A 23,259-nucleotide genomic window follows, 5' to 3' on the forward strand; every position below is an offset into this window, starting at 1 on the left:
ACACCCAAGCACTTTTATTTATTTTACTGTAGTGCTTCTTTAAATTAAATTTTAAATCTCTTTTGCTGCCAATGCAAAACCTGTAGCATGGGCCTCCATGTAAAATGCCAGTTATATAATATTTCTATAGTTTTGCTTCTGTATGCAGTATAAAAGTGAAGTAATTTACAGTAATCTAATAACTCAGCAAATATATGGACGTTCTGCTCTTTGAACTTCAGAGGCAGTTGATTTTTATTGTGTTTCATTACAACTATTTTACACAACCTTTTCCTTTATGTTGGCTGTGCAGATAAGTATACATGACAACAGTGCATGCCTGAAATGGCGTGACAGGTAAGACGTTGCGCACCTTGCTTGGAGAAGGATGGCAGAATTATATTCATGCAGCGGGATCTTATTGTGAAACTATTTGCTGAGTAACCACTGAGAAGAATAATGTTTCCAGGTGATTATTAGACAGTTCTAAGTAAACGACGATATAACATTGGAAGCTGGAGAAGTGATTGGTGCAGACTGTGAGCTCAGTCTCCTCCTTGAATGAATGCTGATACAGTCAGGCTATTAGGAGGCATCAGAGCACACCATACTGCAGAGCCTGGATCCACCCTGCTTCTAGACATCTGCTGCTTCTACTGAGCTGCTATGGATGCAGTGCAACATGTCTTCAAGGGCACTTTTATTCATTCAACTACTAGCTGTGATTGTGAGATCATAGAAAACCACATCCTAGGTACAGACCATGCTGGCAAAGTAAGTATAGTCTTTATTAATAATAATAAATATGTACATGGTCATATGTGTGTCTACCATGTCCTATATAGAGCAAAAATATAACAGTAATTAAAATTTCAATATATAGTGATATTATACCTTACTTTTCTTTTTTTAGTTCCAAAATGATCATTATTTTCAATGTTATACAACAAAATAATTAGTTCACTGAAAAATTATTTCCCTCCCCGGTGGGTACATAATATTACTAGTATTTATACTATTGGTACTAATATTTATATAAATCAGCCACTGATATGGTATTTAGAATTATAGATCAAATATACAGCAAAAATACCTAAAATATAACTTTTATTGTTATTCCTTAAAAAGAAGCAAGAATCATCTTGCCTCTATTAAAATTTTTCCAAAATAAAACGCCAGGTACAGCTCTCTAGTCGTCTGTCCCTTGTGAATTCAAAGGGACCAGTGCATCCTATCTGCTGGCGCCTCAGTAATTCATGGATGGCAATGATGTACCATAATAAATCAACTTGAATCAGTAGTATACATTTAGTTTGGGACAGATTCAGATATAAAGCAGATAGTGCTCAGAGATATTTCACTTAAATTCTAGATTAACATCTCTGTTTAGGCACACTCATTATTAGATATAGAGGAATGATCTCACCCACTCTGGTGTGCTCATATCCTCTTTTGACAGTTGCTCATTAAGCGTCTCCACAGTTCCTTTAGATCTGGATCCGGGACACCAAAAGCTGAGCTCACTGCCTGTTCCAGATTCTCCTCCTCCTGACGCGTTTCCTATATCCCATATTCATCAGGGGAGCTTTGGCAGGAGAAAAAAGTTTCTAACCATGAAACCTAAAAAAATGTACGTTTGGCAACAGCGCGACTTTTCTGTGCACTGTCTGTCTCTGTCTGTCTCTCTCTATCCATCACCCCACCGACATCTTATTACCTCACATATAAGCTTCTTATACTATGAATGTCTTTTGTTCCTATAGCAACCAATCACAGCTCTTACTAATAACCTGTAGTTCCAGGCTCCATTTACTTTAATGGAGGCATGTTTTTTGGAGAGTAACTGTAAAGCGTGGGGTTAAATTTTCCTGTCAAATCATAGTCTACGACATTCCCTGGGTCACATGAGGTGTCTGTGCAAAATTTCGTGATTGTAAATGTGACGGTGCGGATACACTTTTCGTTTCACTTTTTCCCCATTATGTAGATAGGGGCAAAATTGATTGGTAAATTGGAACGCGCGGGGTTAAAATTTCACCTCACAACATAGCCTATGACGCTCTCGGGGTCCAGATGTGTGAGTGTGCAAAATTTTGTAGCTGTAGCTGCGATGGTACAGAAGCCAATCCCGGACATACACACACACACACACACACACACACACACACACACACACACACACACACACACACACACATACATACATACATACATTCAGCTTTATATATTAGATTATGCTAATGATCCCATTATTGAAATATAAGGCTATGTGCCCACGGGACTCTGTATCTGCGGATTTTTCTGCATGAAAATCCGCAGCTTTCCCCCGGAATCCGCACCTTTTCATAGGTGCGGATTTAGTGCGGATTTGACGCGGATTTGACGCGAATTTTGTTGCGGATTTTGCGATATTTTTTTTTTTTTTTTAATTCAATTGAATAGGCAAAATCCACACGAAAATCCGCAACAATAATTGACATGCTGCAGATTTTTCCGCACGAAAATCCGCACGGTTTCCGCTGTGAAAAAATCCGCAGCGTGGGCACAGCATTTCCCAAATGCCATAGAAATGGCTGGGGAGTAGCTGTGCTGCAGATTTCTGGAAAATCCGCGGCTTTTCCGCGAGAAATCCGCGGCAAAATCCGCGCATTTTCCGCAGTGTGGGCACATAGCCTTAAACTATTTATATTTATACTAATTTTTCTTCTATCTACTGGCTAACATGATACAAAGATATTTTACCAATTTATATGCAGTCTTTTTACATGGAATCTTCTCTTTGGTTGGCAAGGGGACTCTTTGTAAATTTAAGGGACCTACTCCCTGTTTTAATTGAGTGAACTCCCTATGATGCCATCATAGTACGGTTTTTATATATATGGCAGCCAACTCGGCAAACTAACAGATTATGATGAAGGCTTAATAAATTGAAATATGTTGTCTAGCCTATGACTACTTCATATCACTGCCAGTTTTACAATGTTCTGAATTTTGAATGAAATGAAATGAAATAATGAAATAAAAGTTATATTTTAATGTATCCTGGATTTATGGTTCTTCGTTGGATATCTCTTTTCTTCATATACGTCTAAAGTGCGAGTGAGCTCCCACCTTTTCTGTGCGTGTACCTCCAGGCACTCTGTGAAGTTAATCCAGAAACCAACAGATCAGTGAGCTGATTAAATCGTTTATTTTTTGTGCTTATATTTGAGTGTTTATTGGTCTTGTTCATGATATAATATACACTGGAGATCAAAATTAGAGAACAACATATAATTTCCTAAATGTTAAGGTCGTTGTGCAGTCCTATGTGATTATATCCAACTATTAGTAAACTAACAGTATTTTAAGCTTATTTCATAAACTGAATTTATTGTAAAGCACATAATAAAAATATAAATGAGATAAATGAAAATGAACACTGATCAAAATTAGAGAACACTTTCAGATACCGGCAAGCTATTGGTGTGAATCTGGCACCTGGTGCTAATTTATTTAACTATCTGACAAACCCTATTTAACTGGCAGCCTAACTTTCCAGTTTGCACTGACTTTTAAAAATGGTGTGCTGTTCCAAAGTGACTGAAACCCTCCGGCAGCAGGTTGTCCAGATGAAGGCCAAAGGGGTGACCCTATCAGCTATAGAAAGAGAAGTTGGTCCTTCCAAGTCTATGATTTCGAGAATATTGCATATCTTTACAACATCACAAACTCTTTCAAGTCCACCACGAAGACTGGTCGCTCTTGAAAGACAAATGTGAGAGAGGAATTGCTTTCCAGTTCAGCACAGGGTAAGGATATGTCTCGTCATACAGTGTCACAACGTTTAAGAGGATTTGGACTGCATGCCCATTCTGCAGTGACCAAACCTTTCAGCAAAAAGAATCAAAACTTTTGGTGACGAGCATGTTGTGAGGACAGAGGATAAGTGGTCCATAGTTCATTTTAATGATGAAAGCAATTTTAATTAATTTGGGATGGGAAACATTATGCTTGTCAACAAACTAGAGAAAACTGAACCCAAAGTGTGTTAAGAAGTCAGTGAAAGGTGGTGGAGGAAGTGTCATGGTTAGGGGAAATGCTTTCTGTAGAAGGAGTTGGACCTCTTATACAGCTAGATGGCAGAGTGAATGCAAGTGTGTATCAGAACCTTCTTCAACAACATGTGGTTCCTTACTTGCGTTAATCACTCAATCAGCCAGCAATTTTCATGCAGGACAATGCTCCCTGTCACACAGCAAAACGGTAAAGCAGTTCCTTAAAACAGAAAGCATTGAAACAATGAGATGGCCAGCTCAGAGTCCGGATCTAATCCCAATAGAAAACCTCTGGAAAATCTCTAGTGACAAAGTTATGGCCAAAAAACCCATAACAGTCAAAAACTGTGTAACAGACTGGAAGACGAGTGGATCAAAATAACACCAGAGCAGTGTGTGAGACTAGTGATGTCTTGTGGCCACAGATGTGCTGAAGTCATTCACAGCAAAGGCCTGTACACTTCCTACTGATTGGTGACTGTTGTTACCTTCAGAAAATTTACTTATAATCTTTCTCTGTACTACAGTCATTGCTGTTCTCTAATTATGATCATCACTGAAAAAAACAAGGGATTATACATTGTTCTCTATTAATGATGATCACTTTTTGGGTAAAATAAAGGTTGATAAACATTGGATGTTTTGTAAAACACTGTTCTAGTGGCATGGTGTACCCCTTACAAAAACCTTTAAATGTTGATCAGTGCAAATTAAATTATTTCTGAAAAAAATAAGTGATCATACATTGATCGCTAATTTAGATCTCCAGTGTATATGCTGTCAGTGCTTGAATATATTATCTGAAAATGATAGATTAGCCTAATTAGGGATTCATGGACATTGATGACTATACAGCTAGACTGGATAAGTTGGCAATGATTCTTCGGAATAAATCAGACCATGTTATAAAACCACCTGATGAACTGGTAGCATTGATGGGAGAATTGGAATATAAAATAAAAAAGAACTCAGGATCTGGTGGGATCATAATCAGATTTGGAGAAGAAAATAGTTCTTTGTGGATTGTGGATAAAAAAAGAGAGCTACCGTACTTTATGATGAAGAACTTCAAAATAAACAGAACAGTATCATGAGTGATACAATTAATTATTAAAGAAGAGGAAAAAGAACAAGAAAGATATAAACATTTTACAAACGTCAGAATATTATTTTGTACATCTAGAGGGATAGCAGAAATGGCAGGACAGGATGAATAAATATTTTTTAAAAATTGGAGGCTACAATAACAGAGTCAAAAAAGCATAAATTCCAATGAGATATGGATGATTATACCAAAACTAAAAGTCTACAACTGGAGCAGAAAAACAAAGTCAATCCTGAAAAAGACGACAACATTTCCAAAGTACTAACAGTAACTTTTAAAGATCTGAATTTCACTATGGAAACATCATCTTCTAATACATCGGATGAACTCTCAGATTCTTCACCAATTTTCACATCTCGCTCCGCTATGAGTAAATCCAGGACCTATAATAGAACTTTCTATAATCAGGACAAGCCCGCAAAAAATGGGGAAGACATGGTGGCAGAAAACATGGAAAGAAGAAAATATCCCACGTGCAACAAACAACGGAAATACTATACATTCCAATTTGGAATCTCTCTAGTTACTTACGTCCACACAAATTTCCCTTTTGTCAAAAAGCATGGTCTTTTCTCCAATGAATAGATTCAACATATTTAGAATAATCCTATATATGAATAAATTCACATGTAACCTAACTATTAAACGTCAAATTTTAATGTTATGGTGAAGGATCAACAACAAATGGGACATAATTGTGAATTTGACTGAAATGTATTGCTTATTTTAATCTTTTTTTAAAAAAATAAATAACTGAAAAGTGGGGCGTGCAATATTATTCGTCCCCTTTAAGTTAATACTTTGTAGCGCCACCTTTTGCTGCGATTACAGCTGCAAGTCACTCGGGGCATGTGTCTCAGTTTTGCACACTGAGAGACTGAAATTCTTGCCCATTCTTCCTTTGCAAACATCTCGAGTTCAGTGAGGTTGGATAGACAGTGTTTGTGAACAGCAGTTTTCAGGTCTTTCCATAGATTCTCGATTGGATTCAGGTCTGGACTTTGACTTGGCCATTCTAACACCTGGATAAGTTTATTTGTGAACCATTCCATTGTAGATTTTGCTTTATGTTTGGGATCATTGTCTTGTTGGAAGACAAATCTCTGTTCCAGTCTCAGGTCTTTTGCAGACTCCAACAGATTTTCTTCAAGAATGGTCCTGTATTTGGCACCATCCATCTTCCCATCAATTTTAACCATCTTCTCTGTCCCTGTTGAAGAAAAACAGGCCCAAACCATGATGCTGACACCACCATGTTTGACAGTGGGGATGGTGTGTTCAGTGTGATGAGTTGTGTTACTTTTATGCCAAACATATCATTTGGCATTGTGCCTAAATAGTTCGATTTTGGTTTCATCTGACCAGAGCACCTTCTTCCTCATGTTTGGTGTGTCTCCAAGGTGGATTGTGGCAAACTTTAAACAACACTTTTTATGGATATCTTTGAGAAATGGCTTTCTCCTTGCAATTCTTCCATAAAGTCCAGATTTGTGCAATTTACGACTGATTGTTGTCCTATGGACAGACTCTCCCACCTCAGCTGTAGATTTCTGCAGTTCATCCAGAGGGACCATGGGCCTCTTGGCTGCAACTCTGATCAGTCTTTTCCTTGTTTGAGATGACATTTTTGAGGGACGGCCGGGTCTTGGTAAATTTGCAGTGGTATGCTACTCCTTGCATTTCAATATGATCGCTTGCATAGTGCTCCTTGGGATGCTTAAAGTTTTGGAAATCTTTTTGCAACCAAATCTGGCTTTAAACTGCTCCACAACGGTATCACGGACCTGCCTGTTGTGTTCCTTGGTCTTCATGATGCTATCTGTGCTTAAAACAGAACACCGAGACTATCACAGAGCAGGTGTATTTATACGGAGACTTGATTACACACAGCTGGATTATATTTATCATCATCAGTCATTTAGGACAACATTGGATCATTAAGAGATCCACAATGAACTTCTGGAGTGAGTTTGCTGCACTGAAAGTAAAGGGGATGAATAATATTGCACACCCCACTTTTCAGTTATTTATTTTTTAAAAACGTTTAAAATAAGCAATAAATTTCGTTCAATTTCACAATTGTGTCCCACTTGTTGTTGATTCTACATCATAACATTAACATTTTTAACTTTATGTTTGAAGCCTGAAATGTGGGAAAAGGTGGAAAAATTCAAGGAAGCCGAATACTTTTGCAAGGCACTGTAGAGCATTAAAGGAACTGTGTGACAATAAAGACCATATAATACATCAGGCTGACAAAGGGGGAGCAATTGCTATTCTTAATGCAGGACTATGGCGGAAACTAAATTTGATGGTATTGGAAAATGAGTAAATCCCAAGCAACTGTTTAAAGATCTGACAATGCCGCTCAATAAAAAACTGTACCGCTTATTGGGAGAAGGCTTACATATTGGTACATTAAATGAAAAACTATGGAATATTTTTTTTAATATTATTATTAATATTATTATTATATATTTATTGAGTACCATTGATTTCATGGTGCTGTACATGTGAAAAGGTTACATATACAAGGTACAATAGACAGACTGGTACAGTGGGAAGAGGGCCATGCCCTTGTGTGCTTACATGCTATAGGATATTGGAGAGGAGACAATAGGTGGGGCGGTTGTGAGGTGACAGCTCTGGCAGTGGTAAGTCATCAGCTCTGCTGGTGGTGAGGCGGTGAGGTCATTGGGGACTATAGGCATTTCTGAACAGATGGGTTTTCAAGTTCCATTTGAAGCTTGCAAGTGTATCAGATAATTTGACGTGTTAAGACATCGAATTCCAGAAGACATGGGATGCTCGGGAGAAGTCTTGCAGGCAGTTGGATGATGAGCAAATGAGTGTGGAGGAGAGAAGGAGATCTTGGGAGGACCGAACATGTTGAAGAGTAGTGGGAGATTAATTTGGAGATATACGGAGGAGACACATTATGGACAGCTTTGTAGGTCAGTGTTAGTGTTATAATGAACACCCTACTGTCCTGATCTACCATTCTCTCCCCAAGGTACACAAAAATATTTTTTCTACCTCCGCTTAGACCTATTGTTGCTGGTATAGGTGCTTTGGGACATTGGGAGTGGGTTGATCATTATCTACAGCCTCTGGTTGGGACTATCCCTAGTTGTATCAGAGACACAAAAGCTGTAGTTTCCATATATGATAAATTCACATGGCATGACAGCTTCTTTTGACTGTCATGCGATGCGGTAGTATTGTATTCCTCAAATCCCCACAATATTGCCATACAAGCCTGACATATTATTTGGATTCTTATAGTAACTATACTACAGCAGAAAAAGATTTTCTAATAATGTCAGTTGAATATTCGCTCAACCACAACTATTTTAGTTTTGATACCAGATTTCTTTCTCCAACAAAATCAAGTAAGCATGGGGGGCAAAAATTCCTAATTTTTAGCAGTTATGGCTCGATAGGAGGAATTATATCTTTATAATCCTGCTAATCCCTTTCATGCTAATATTATCTGGCTGGTGAGATTTATTGATGACCTCCTCATGGTCTGGGGGGATCACCTGAAGAAGCTGTTACACCCTGGGTGGGCCATAAGTATGGATACACTCTGATAAAATGGAAGTGGTTGCTGATATCATCTTATCGTTTGTGGCATATTAATACATGGGAGGGGCAAAACATTTGAGGTCGGGTGATGCCCATGACGGCCATCTGCAAAGCCGTCATTTTGAATTCAACTTTACTCTTTTTTTTAATCAGGGTGTATCCATACTTATGGCCCACCCAGGGTGTATGCATACTTATGGCCCACCCCATACATGAATATGAATTACTTTAATCTTAAATTCACTAGTAGCTTTGACACCATTAGTACTAATTTTTTGGACATTTCTTTGACAGCTTGATAAAAATGTTAGTGTACTATTTTCTGTATTTTTATACCTAATGGAATAAAAGTTATTTTTTATTGTATCCTGGATTTATGGTCATTCGCTGGTATCCCTTTTTTCATAAACGTCTAAAGTGCGACAACCAAGGACACCCATCGGAGCAGATTCAAAAGCTTACATACAGCTCAGGAGATTTTCAAAAGGTACTTGTGGGGTGTACAGTGGGAGTTAGGGGATAACACGCACCTTTATGGAATGCAGCACAGGCACTGCTTAAGGTGCTAGTTTGGTTTATATCTCAGAAATCTGGTGACAGGTTCCCTATAAAGAGATTTTTGTTCAAATTATTCATATTGTAGTTACAAATATTAAACATTTATTTAGTAAATAAATGAACAAATAAAACCAAACTTTGATTGTTGCATTTTCTCAAGGTAATTCTCTCAGATGGTAGAAAATCTTGAGAACACAGCCATTATGAGAGAGCAGTGTGTGGGTAATTGTAATTAATTTATAGTAGTTCTGTCGCGCTGTACAAAGGGCTAGTAAGACGTAGTACAGCGTATTCCCCACTAGGTGGTAGCACAGTAGTGAAGGAGAGTCAAAGTTACACTGTGACAGAAAGGCAGATGAAGTACAGCAGAGTAACTCCAGCAGGCAGCTAACAGGCCAACCACTAGGGGGCAATAGAGTAGTCAAACAGTCAGGGTCTAGCCGGGAAGTCAAGTCACTGCAAAGGGAGGATTAAAATGAAACCAAAAAACATAACCGAGTCAGAAGCCGAGAGATCAGGATTGCAGAGGGAAACACAAACAATAGACAGGATCAGGAAGTCAGGGACTGGGACAGATGGACGAACAGGGGAGGGTACAGGTCAGGGCACGGTAAAAAGGATTCAGATTAAACAGGAATTCTCACCAGAGCCAGTCACAGGCTGCAGAGAAAAACTATAACCAGCACAGTAATGCAGGTTCAGAGACCATATATAGTGTCTCCTGAAACCAGAACGAAGCTGATGGGAGTTAACCCCTGACATGACAAGGCCTGGTCTGAGAAACTCTGGAGCGGAGAATACCGGTCCTGGATCATGACAAGTTCACCTTCTTTCAATTTGTGGGAGGAAATTACTACTGAGTGCTGCAAAAGGAATGCTAACACTGGACCATTCATGTAATGAAGAAGATGAATGTTTCTGAATTTTTTGTGTATTTTCACTCTGATATTAGTCTGTAGTTGGAATATCTGATAGCCTGGAACTATTAGGTTTTTTGGTCTGTCATTGAAAGAAGATGCAGCTTCAAGTTCTGAACATATGTATTCTACATATCCCGATTTGCAGGTTCTAGGAATAAAGCGTAGTGATTTGCCGTATGTAGAGTGCCAAATAAATACACTGTCAACAAATTATTGGCAATAGCAAGGTTGGCACTTGGCAGAAGATATTATGATTTATAAATGTAGGCAGGAATGTGTAATTAAGGGAAGAGGTAACATAATTTATAACATATATAGTATGGATCTGGGTCAGGACTTTATCAGTAACTGTCAGTCACTGATTAGGACTGTCTTTCATTACTAGCTCAGAATACAACACCGAAGTAGAGACTGAAAGCACCACTCCAGCATTTGTTTGCTTCTCAGTGATGGAGGAGTTCACATGTCCAATAATCATCTATTAGACCAAATCCCGCAGCAATCTGTTGGCAAAAACATTGTGCAACACAACCTTTTTGGCAGTTTTGAAAAAATTGATTTTTGCAGGATCCATTTTTTTAACATTGGAGTCTGTGGAAAACAGATCCGTTTACTGATTGCTATTTAGCAATCTATTTTTCTTTCATTTGTAAAGGATCCATTTTCTTTGCTTACTGGATCTGTTTCAAATAAAAGATAAATAGATCTGTTTACGCATCCATCCTCCATAGACCCACATGTTAAAAAAACGTATCCTGCAAAAATCAATTTTTTCAAAACATACAAGAAAGTTGTGTTTGCCAACAGATTTCCGCTGGATCCGTTCTAAAGGGTGCTTTACACGCTGCGACATCGCTAGCGATTGCTAGCGATCTTGCGAGCGACAGCACCAGCCCCCGTCGTTGGTGTGATATGTGGGGATCGCTGCCGTAGCGAACATTATCGCTATGGCAGCGTCACACGCACATACCAGTTCTGCGACGTCGCTGTTGATGACGAACAATCCCTCCTTCAAGGGGGAGGTGCATTCAGCGTCACAGCGACGTCACAAAACGGTCGTCCAATAAAAGAGGAGGGGCGGAGATGAGCGGCCGGAAAATGCCGCCCACCTCCTTCATTCCTCATTGCCGGTGGACGCAGGTAAGGAGATGTTTGTCGCTCCTGCGGTGTCACACATAGCGATGTGTGATGCCGCAGCAACGACAAACAACCTCGCTACTGACCAGACAACAATTTTTGGTAAATGAACGACGTAACACAGACCAACGATTTTTGCCTCTTTAGCGATCGTTTTAGGTCGCTTATAGGTGTTACATGCTACAACGTCGCTAACGAGGCCGGATGTGCGTCACAAACACCGTGACCCAGGCGATATATCGTTATCGATGTCGCAGCGTGTAAATGGCCCTTTAGGGTTGATTACTGGACACGTGAAAATAGCTTAAGAAATGCAAAGTAGGTACACATCCAAAAAGCCAGCACCTGCAACAAGGTGCTATATTGGTGTGGCGTATAGGATGTAAAATTTGACTAGTAAAACAAGAGTTAAAAAAAATAAATAAATTGTACTTTATGAGGTAGACAGTGGCATTAAAATGTCTGGATTTTGGGGTATTTTCTTTTGCATCTTTTGAAAATCATTTATTCTCCTTTCACAAGAATAACATAAGAAATAAAAAAAACTCATTACAATCACTTGAGAGAAGAAAGCGCCTCTTACTGACACGGGTTTCAGATCTCAAGTACATTAGGCTACGTACACACGCCGTTTTTTCCAGGTGGGTCCACTCCAAAATCTAGGTGAAAAAATTACCAGAAAACATTTAAATACATTAACTTATGCATTTCTATGTATAAAACAAATTATGTTCTGTCTTTTGAGCATCTTTTAACTGCATCAAAAGACTTTTAAATAGAAATAAGTGGACTCGTGGAAGTTTGGGTTTGGCAGGTTCAGCTAGACTTTAGATTAAACTCGGTTTGGGACCCGGACTTGACCTGAGCCCAATAGTCACAAATTGGGCACTTTGGATCTCCAATCACATGCAGTCAGCCATAACAGATCACTTCCGGGGAAGGGTGGATGAGGGTTCCAATTTTTTTTGTACACATTACATCTGATCATGCTGTTGTTACCCCCTGGGGAGCCAATGAAACACTGCAAGTGGCTCATACTAAGCCAAGTACCGACTGTACCCGAGCACAGCGATGCTCGTGCGAGGGGTTCGCATATGTAAAGCATCCAAACTCTGAACCCAAACTATGTTGTTGTTTTTTTGTTGTTTTTTTTTTTTGAAAAGTCTGTGTTTGGTATAACACCGAAACCCAAATCTTGGGTTCACACTTCTCTAGTCTTAAGTGCTCAAAAGACATGAGCTAACCATTCTTCAGGAATTTTACAATCTGAAGACACTTTATGTATATTGAGTCACAAAGAAGGCTCAAAAGACAACCGGAAGAAGCTCAGATGTCTTTTTGACCATTTTACTAGTGTTTTTTTTTTGCTTTCAAAAACACTAGCGGTGTCTATATTGTTGAATAGAGTTAAAATAATCCAGAAAATACCAGTAAAAGGACTCAAGGTAGTTACCAAAATACTGCTAAAAAATGCTTGAAGATAAAAAATGCTGTTTTCTGGTGTCTTCATGAAAAACTTGTCGGGTTTGCCTGCCAGAAAAAGACATCATGTGCATATACTGTATATTCTAATTTTAAATTGCTTTAAGTAGACAGCAAGTTTGCAATTGATTTTATTTCTCTATTTGCTATCATTCTCCGGCTGTGCGAGCTGTTATCTTACACAGCTTATGTCAATGGACTTTGACCAATAGTGTCCAACCAAGTTTGTGCAGTAATTACAGTCAGGGAGCAGAGTTAAAGGCCCTGTCACACTAAGCAACATCGCTAGCAACATCGCTGCTAACGACCAACTTTTGTGACGTTGCTAGCGATGTTGCTGTGTGTGACATCCAGCAACAACCTGGCCCCTGCTGTGAGGTCGTTGGTTGTTGCTGAATGTCCTGGGCCATTTTTTAGTTGTTGCTGTCCCGCTGTGAAGCACAGATCGCTGTGTGTGACAGCGAGACAGCAACAACTAAATGTGCAGGCAGCAGGAGCCGGCTTCTGCGGAGGCTGGTAACCACAGTAAACATCGGGTAACCAAGAAGCCCTGTCCTTGGTTACCCGATATTTACCTTTGTTACCAGCCTCCGCCGCTCTCACTGTCAGTGCCGGCTCCTGCTCTGTGCACATGTAGCTGCAGGACACATCGGGTAATTAACCCGATGTGTGCTGTAACTAGGAGAGCAGGGAGCCAGCGCTAAGCATTGTGCGCTGCTCCCTGCTCTGTGCACATTTAGCTGCAGTACACATCGGGTAATTAACCCGATGTGTGCTGTAACTAGGAGAGCAAGGAGCCAGCGCTAAGCGGTGTGCGCTGCTCCCTGCTCTGTGCAGCTGCACCCTGTACTCTATACCCTATATATGTACCCTGTGCAGCTGCACCCGGTGTGCGCTACTCCCTGCTCTGTGCACATTTAGCTGCAGCACACATCGGGTAATTAACCCGATGTGTGCTGTAACTAGGAGAGCAGGGAGCCAGCGCTCAGTGTGCGCTGCTCCCTGCTCTCTGCACGTGTAGCTGCATGCGCTGGTAACCAAGGTAAATATCGGGTTGGTTACCCGATATTTACCTTAGTTACCAAGCGCAGCATCTTCCATGCGGCGCTGGGGGCTGGTCACTAGTTGCTGGTGAGCTCACCAGCAACTCGTGTAGCGACGCTCCAGCGATCCCTGCCAGGTCAGGTTGCTGGTGGGATCGCTGGAGCGTCGCAGTGTGACATCTCACCAGCAACATCCTAGCAACTTACCAGCGATCCCTATCGTTGTTGGGATCGCTGGTAAGTTGTTCAGTGTGACTGGACCTTTACTCTTAACATTCCAATCAGCTCTCCCCAGTATATTGAGTTCTATGATACCCTCTTATTATGCTAAATTACCCGAAAATGGCTGCTGCATTCCCTACCTAAGCTTTTAAACAACCCTATTGATTTCTATAATATCCTCTCATTATGCTAACTTACCCTAAAAAGGCTGCTGCATTCCCTACCTAAGCTTTTAAACAACCGTATTGAGTTCTATGATGTCCTCTCATTATGCTAAATTACCCTAAAATGGCTGCTGCTTTCCCTGCCTAAGCTTTTATACAAGCTATGATAATTGATCTTGATTGACTAAGCTATACCATGTAATGTAATACCTGCAAGGCATTATAAGGAAGCACATGTTGTCATACCTGAAGCCTTATGATACTTCTGTGGCTGATACAATACTCTGCAATGTCTAAAATGGCAATGGGCATTTTTGGCCAGTGACTTGCGACTTTCATAGAATTCAGTTTGCATCAATTGATTTTGCGCATCTCCATTAGTGATCTATTTCCTGTGGTAGAAAAGAATCTCTTAAAGCAGCACTCCAGCATTTTTTTTATTTTTATTTCAGCTCTCAAGTGGTGCTTTAAATATGTTTCCTGCCCCTATTCTTATACTCACCCTCTGGTGTCTTCATCTGTTTTTAGCGTCGCCCCGTTTGGTCTTCTATAGTTTCTGACCTACCAGCAGCTCCAGTGTTTCATGCCAGTGGTCACAACTCAATACAAGTCTATGAGCACCTTGTTCTGGCTTTCATAGACTTGTATTGAAAGCTTGTGCTGTAACTTCTGACCTCCAGACAGTCAGAAGTTAAGATCATAAGATGATGCTGCGGGACCGAAGCAATGCCATAAAAAGGTGAAGATGCTGGAGGGTGAGTATAAGATCCGGGGCAGAGGACTTAGGGGTACTTTGCACACTACGACATCACAAGCCGATGCTGCGATGCCGAGCGCGATAGACCCCGCCCCCATCGCAGCAGCGATATCTTGTGATTGCTGCCGTAGCGAACATTATCGCTATGGCAGCTTCACATGCACTTACCTGCCCTGCGACGTTGCTCTGGCCGGAGAACTGCCTCCTTCCTATGGCGGCGGGTCGTGCGGCGTCACAGCGACGTCACACGGCAGGCGGCCAATAGGAGCGGAGGGGCGGAGATGAACGGGACGTAAACATCCCGCCCACCTTCTTTCTTCCGCATTGCAGCCGGGATGCAGGTAAGGTGATGTTCCTCGCTCCTATGGCTTCACACACAGCGATGTGTGCTACCGCAGGAACGAGGAACAACATCGTACCATCGCTGCTGCAAAATTATGGAAATGTCGGACCCTACACCGATCATACGATAACAACGCTTTTGCGCTCGTTAATCGTATGTAAAAGGATTCACATACTGCGATGTCGACAGCAACACCGGATGTGCGTCACTTTCAATTTGACCCCACCGACATCGCACCTGCGATGTCGTAGTGTGCAAAGTACCCCTTTGATTTAAAGCACTACTCCAGCAGGGAAAAAAATGGAATGGGGCTTTCAGGAACTATTACGCTTGGGAAAAAGTAAAATTTAAATAAAAGTACAATAAAAAAGAATTCTATAAGATTAAACATCCCTGCATCAAATGTATCAGATTTATTTTCCCCATATGGAGATTTCCGGAAGTGATCATGTCCCACCCATAAGTTACCTGACTCTACAGCAAGTCAATGGCCCCAGCAGTCAACTGTATAGATACAATTCCTCCATATTTGGTTCGGAGCTTATTATACAGTCATATGAAAAGTTTGGGCACCCCTATTATTGTTAACCTTTTTTCTTTATAACAATTTGAGTTTTTGCAACAGCTATTTCAGTTTCATATATCTAATAACTGATGGACTGAGTAATATTTCTGGATTGAAATGAGGTTTATTGTACTAACAGAAAATGTGCAATCCGCATCTAAACAAAATTTGACCGCTGCAAAAGTATGGGCACCTCAACATAAAAGTGACATTAATATTTTGTAGATCCTCCTTTTGCAAAAATAACAGCCTCTAGTCGCTTCCTGTAGCTTTTAATGAGTTCCTGGATCCTGCATGAAGGTATATTTGACCATTCCTGTTTACAAAACAATTCCAGTTCAGTTAAGTTTGATGGTTGCCGAGCATGGACAGCACGCTTCCCATCATCCCACAGATTTTCTATGATATTCAGGTCTGGGGACTGGGATGGCCATTTCAGAATATTGTAATTGTTCCTCTGCATGATTGCCTGAGTAGATTTGGAGCAGTGTTTTGGATGATTGTCTTGCTGAAATATCCATCCCTTGTGTAACTTCAACTTTATCACTGATTCTTGCACATTATTGTCAAGAATCTGCTGATACTGAGTTGAATCCATGCGACCCTCAACTTCAACAAGATTCCCGGTGCTGGCATTGGCCACACAGCCCCAAAGCATGATGGAACCTCCACCAAATTTTACTGTGGGTAGCAAGTGCTTTTCTTGGAATGCCGTGTTTTTTTGCCTCCATGCATAACGCCTTTTTGTATGACCAAACAACTCAATCTTTGTTTCATCAGTCCACAGGACCTTCTTCTAAAATGTAACTGGCTTGTCCAAATGTGTTTTTGCATAACTCAGGTGACTTTGTTTGTGGCGTACTTGCAGAAACGGCTTTTCGCATCACTCTCCCATACAGCTTCTCCTTGTGCAACGTGCGCTGTTATGATCCGGAACCATGGAAGATCACCACAAATCATTGGCAAGAGGTGACAAGAGCATTGGCAACTAATCTGGCCGCCATCCCCTTACTAACCATCACAACTAGAAGTAGCCGAGGGGTGAACTAACATCCTGTGCACCGCGAACCCAGCCGGAGAACTAACTATCCTAAAGGTAGGAAAGATGAATAACTCTCTGCCTCAGAAAATAGACAAGAATAGCAAGCCCCCCACATTCAAAGACTGCGGTGATATAGGAAAAACACAATACATAGGTAGATAACAGGATTAGCAAAAGGTGAGGCCCCCACGGACTAAAATAGGAAAGGACAGGAAAGGGACTGATGGTGGCCAGAGAAAAACCCTGCAAAATACCAACTTCCTGATAGTACAAAAAGGCCCTCAGATCACACGATCTGAACTCCGTCCTATACCAGGTGCCCTTGTCATACCAATGAACAGAAAACAAGAATCATAACACAGTCAACAAGCCACAAACACATGGACCCAAAGGAGCTATACTCCACACAGAACTGCAGGGAGTTCCTCAACAATCCATGAGGGGGAAAATCCCTGCAAGCAAATAAACTGAAACCAACCACAGCAAATGACAAACCCAGATAAACAAAAAAAAACAGACAATAAATAAAGAGCAAGCACTTATCTGGGGAAGATGTGGTGTAGAGCAGGATGAAGCAGGCTGGAGATACAATGAACAACTGACATCCGGCAACAGCCTGCAATCAGACCAGGATTTAAATAAGCAGAGAGTTAGCAAAGGAAATACCCACTGCACAACACACCTGGTCCAAGTCCAAACCATTCCTGGCCACCGGAGGGAGCCTCCCAGCAGCCAAAACATAACTAACATTCACAACAGTGCGCTGTATTGTTGACCGATGCACATTGACACCATCTGCAGCAAGATGAAGCTGCAGGTCTTTGGAGGTGGTCTGTGGATTGTCCTTGACTGTTCTCACCATTCTTCTTCTCTGCCTTTCTGATATTTTTCTTGGCCTGCCACTTCTGGGCTTAACAAGAACTGTACCTGTGTTCTTCCATTTCCTTACTATGTTCCTCACAGTGGAAACTGACAGTTTAAATCTCTGAGACAACTTTTTGTATCCTTCCCCTGAACAACTATGTTGAATAATCTTTGTTTTCAGATCATTTGAGAGTTGTTTTGAGGAGCCCATGATGCCACTCTTCATAGGAGATTCAAATAGGAGAACAACTTGCAAGTGGCCACCTTAAATACTTTTTCTCATGATTGGATACACCTGCCTATGAAGTTCAAAGCTCAATGAGGTGACAAAACCAATTTAGTGCTTTAGTACGTCAGTAAAAAGTAGTTAGGAGTGTTCAAATCAAGAAATTGATAAGGGTGCCCATACTTTTGCAGCGGTCAAATTTTGTTTAGATGCGGATTGCACATTTTCTGTTAGTGCAATAAACCTCATTTCAATCCAGAGATATTACTCAGTCCATCAGTTATTAGATATATGAAACTGAAATAGCTGTTGCAAAAAGCCAAATTGTTATAAAGAAAAAAGGTTAACATTAATAGGGGTGCCCAAACTTTTTCATATGACTGTAGTAATACATTTTTTTTCTATTTTTTTTAAAATTTTTAAAAGGGGCAGAAAATCTCTTCAATATCTTTTTTTTTTTTTTACAAATAATTTAGGTCTATTTGAATAATTGTAATTAATCAAATAGACCTAAATTATTTAGAAAAAAAAATAAACTTTGGTATCTTTTAGACTTTCAAAAAATTGCCAAACCTTGTGTTTTTTTGCATGTGTTTTTGGTGGTTTTTTTGCCTTTTATAAAGTCATTTAGAATCTAAGAAAAAGTTTTCAATATTCAGCTTTATACTTCATGAGGAATGCAACAAAATGCTTCTTGTAAATCCAGTGTAAGAACAATAATAGCTATGGGCATCAAGCGGTAAAATAACTGCCAACACAAGGTGACTATGGTAAACATCAATAACATTGTACTTATTTCCATACCAGGAAGCTGTTATAGATTAAATAGACACCTGACATTGAGCAGGCAAACAATGACATTCCCAATAGAGACACAATAATAGCATGAGCTACTCACATTAACTATGCCCTGTATGTAAAATATGGAAACACCTCCTCATAGTGCCGGACACATAACTGTTAGTTTAAGATCCACCTTTTCTCTTGACCTGTAAAGATTTTCAATTCCTCTTAATTCGCATTTGGTTCAAAGTACAACATAACAAGTTTTATACAGCAAAATTCTTTGACGTCAGGTATGTCACAAGTCAAGATTCTGAAAGTTAATGAATGTGAATCCCGGCTAAAGTCCATGGAATGTTTAGTTTATTTCTCTAAATAAAAGAACCCCAAATTGTTACATCTACATTTAAACAGTCTTAAAGGGGTTGTCGGGTGAAGAGAAGTTGTCAAGATTCACCCCAGGGCTATGGGGTACTCGGCCCCGGGCTGTATATTTACGGGGAACAGTTCACTGGGTGGCCATTGCCCGGTTCCGTGACCCTGGGGGTCGCTTGAAAGGGGTTATGTACATGGGAATGATAATAAAGTTTTTGTCGTGAGGCCACTTGCGGGTTGTGGCTATATGGATGGAGCCGCCGCTGCACAGTCACTCTGGGGCTGGTGTTAATGGCAGCCTGGATGTTGGGCCCTCCGCAAGTAGGGCCAGGCCCCAGGGGGTTAGGTGATGGAGTTAGGCGTGGAAAGAAGGTAGGCCACACAAGGGATTGCAGTGTAACTGGTTTCTTTACTCACAGCGTTGTTATGGCTAGCAACCCGAAGAAGGCTGGTCCTGACCAATGGTCCCCTTAGTCCCAGTGCCGGTGTGGTGACCTGGTGGCTTCTTTCCCCTGCACCTGTTCTCTGGTTGGTGGGTTCCCTTGTCATGGAGCGTCTGGGGTACCCTCCTGGTAGTCTTTCAGTCTCTGGTCCGTATGGCAGGCAGTTTGAACCCTGTAGGGTCAGTGTTCCATTCCGGTCCCTGGTTCTCCCATCACTGCTGATGCTCCCGGACTTTACGGTCAGTGAGGTCCTGGATGGTCCCCATACTGTGCAGATTTTATCAGGTCTGCCTGGAGAGTTTTCCTAACCTAGGGCTCTGTACCCCATCGGTGCTATGGTTCCGGGAGTACTCCACCGTACTCCACGAGCAACCACACGCCTGGGTCCACCGGTCACCGCTACACTCTCCCATCAGTATGATTACGTCCGTCTCCTCTTACTTGCACTTACTGACTGTCTGACCCCTCCTCCCTAGTTGTTGTCTAGTGGACTGGATCGGTTCCACCCCTAGGTGGCCATCCTTTGGTTCCAACCCTAGTCTGTTAACAGTCCTTGAGGAAGGGAAAAACAGGGATTATAATGTGTTTTGGTGTTACCGCCACTGGTCTTCTGGGTCCCTGGAGGTAGGCCCCGCCTCCTTGATAGGATGCAGTTCCCTGTAGCTCCTGATGGCTTCAGGGGCGCTACAGTGACACATGCCGGAGAAAACTCGTGTCTTTGAAATAAAATGAATATCTATACTCACCTGTCACCAGCTCTGCTATCTTTGGCGCTGCTGTCACTTGCCTTTGACCCCCGTTCATTATGCTCATTGAATATTCACTGCACCGAGGACCTGGAAGTAAAAGCAGCGCCGGAGACAGCAGCGGCTGGGACTGGTGAGTATAGAAGATCATGTTGTCAGTGTGCTATCCGGATGTGACACAGATAGCACAGGAACAGCACATGCTGAACACACACATGGACACACGCACACACATACCCACCTACACCACGTACCATGCAAAAAGTGTGTGTTTTGCATGGACGTGTAAAAGAGGCCTCGCAGGGATAAAATTGCCCTGATCTGCAATTGGACCCCACTGATCTAAAAGTTAGCCCTTATCCTATGAATAAGTTGTAACTTCTTGACAGCCCCTTCAAATCACTTGAATACCTTTTAATGGGGAACAATGACTATATATATATATATATATATATATATATATATATATATATATATATATTTATTTATACCTAGATAATAGTGGTGTTAGGTATGTAAGATCAGTCAGTCTATGTGAAAATCTGAAATACTATTTGAATACTCTAATATGAATATTGACGCAAAACCACTAGAGTCATTGCTAGTTTCAATAGCACTTATTGCCTGTATGTTTCCGCTATGCGGAAGAGTCTTCATGTCTGCAATTTCTGGAGGTGACTGGCCAGAGAAATCACATGTCCATCGGTGTGCCAAGGAATCTGAAGGTAATAGGCATAATTACAATGTGTCAGAATTTCTGACTCAGAAATTATGGTAATACATTTATATTAGGGAATTGCTAAATTCATCCTCATCAATTGTAAATCACATGAACTTTGGCTTCAGCTTTAATTTGCATTATGTACACAGTCTTTCAATAAGCAATACATTGTTGATATACAGGTCGGTTTGTAAAGTGGATAAAAAAAATTAAGCTCCTTTACCAAAGTTCTTTTGGTTTCTGTTTAGAAGGGGTTGTTTATAATGGTAGGCGAACCTGGACTGTAAAACCGGGATCCGTACCGGATTCCTAGTATCCCTTCACCGACCCATTCTCAGGGAACTCCATGTAGCTGTCTGTATTTAGCCACCCGGAAAATTTAAAAAAAAAAAGGAAAAAGATAGAAAAGAGGGATAAGCATGAGTGTTATACTTACCAAGTCTCCCGTGCGGCTGTAACACTACTTCCGGGGCCACTCATTACCCTCATACATATTCCCTGCTTTCCCCACCCACCGGCAGTCCCGACATCTGTGACTGGTTGCAGTCATACCGCACCCCCAGCCTCTTTAATGGCATGTTTGATTGCTTTGAATCACACATGCTTTCTGCATCTCTATAGTGGTATAAAAATAAATAACACAATTCGTGTAGGGTCCCCCCATATTATAATATCCAGCAGAGATAAAGCATACAGCTACAGGCTGCAGCCCCCAGCTCTTTGGTTACCTTGGCTGTTTCAAAATAAGAAGGATGTCCTGCCTGCAGCTTTTTAAAAATGGCATGTGGTCCAGCCAGTTTTCATTCCCAGCCATGATAAATCTGGGGGCTGGTATTATCAGGCTGGGGAGACCCATGGTTATTGGGCTCCCCTCAACCTAAAAATATCAGCCTGCAGCTATCTAGAATTGTTGTATCCATTAGACGTGACAATCCCGGACCTTTACCATGCTCAACCTGATTGCCCTCGTGTAGTGGCAATCAGGGTAATATAAGGGGTTAATGACAGCTCACAACTGCCACTAAGCCCTAGATTATTAATGGAAGACATCTATGAGACCCCCCATATAACTAATCTGTAAGTGAAAAGAAACAAAACAGAAACACCAAATCCTTTATTTGAAATAAAATACAAAAAACCTCTCCCTCTTTCACCAATTTATTAACCCCAAACACCCAGTTCCAACATCATCCACATAAGGTCCCACAATGATTCCAGTTCTGCTACTGAAGTCACAGTGCATGGGCACAGAATGTGTCCACACACTGTGGCTTCAGGCAGAGACTTACTGAGCTGCAGCTGTGAGCGGTGATGTCACTCAGTTTATCTGTGGCACAGCTGGAGGTTTCGACAGTACCCTACCTGTGACCACAGGTAAACTGGCCTTAGGTGACCTCATTGACCTCAGGTGAGCTGAGTTCACAGACTTGCGTCTCTTGTCAGAAAATTGCGGGTTTTTTGCCAAGAGATGCAGATTTGGTGCTGAAATTTATACACCATATTTTTGCACCAAATCTACATCTTCTGGCAAAAAAACGCATCAAGACAAGATGTGGTTTTGATCTGAAATTGATGCAGTTTTTTTGCCAGGAGATGCAAATTTGGTGCACGAATATGGTGTATAAATATCAGCGCCAAATCTGCATCTCTTGGCAAAAAAAACCTCCCAAAAAACTTATTTGACACTGTTTCAGTGCTGTTTTCTGCCAGCAGATTCAATTTTGGGGCTGAAATATCTTCATCAGATTTCTGAACCAAATCTGCATCTCCTGGTAGAAAATTGCACCAAAACAGCGCCAAAACTGTTTTGTGCATTTTTTTGGCAAATTATTCAGATTTGGTGCTGAAATTTATACACCATATTCCTGTACCAAATCTGCATATCCTGGCAAACAAAAAAATTTGTATCAAAACCACATTGTGCTGATGCATTAACCTCCTGAATTTTGATACCAATAGCGTACACAGCATTTAGGAGTCTGCAAGGAGTGTGCTCCTCTCCCAAGTGATCAGGTGATGATCACAGGGGCCTGATCGTTGCCATGGTAACTTGAGGTCATCTGGGTCACTCAGCTACGTAAAGCCTTTTAGACCATGCTAGGAGCATGTTGCAAGACGCTTCTGTCAGTCTTTTACTGGCAGGTATAATCCATTGCAAT

At 41.1% G+C, this 23,259-nt stretch overlaps 1 protein-coding gene across 1 annotated transcript in view; it reads left to right on the forward strand.

Moving 5' to 3' along the window:
* The first annotated feature begins 571 nt into the window (after positions 1-571).
* Positions 572-23,259, forward strand: part of GDA (guanine deaminase) — a 91,641-nt gene continuing 68,953 nt past the window's right edge. The window contains exon 1 of the mRNA XM_075317962.1: positions 572-753. Within this exon, the coding sequence (XP_075174077.1) occupies positions 646-753 (108 nt within the window). The 5' untranslated portion in view covers positions 572-645. The remainder of the gene's footprint in view (positions 754-23,259) is intronic.

Source organism: Anomaloglossus baeobatrachus, chromosome 1 (genome assembly GCF_048569485.1).
Source record: "Anomaloglossus baeobatrachus isolate aAnoBae1 chromosome 1, aAnoBae1.hap1, whole genome shotgun sequence".
In the NCBI taxonomy this organism is placed as follows: domain Eukaryota; kingdom Metazoa; phylum Chordata; class Amphibia; order Anura; family Aromobatidae; genus Anomaloglossus; species Anomaloglossus baeobatrachus.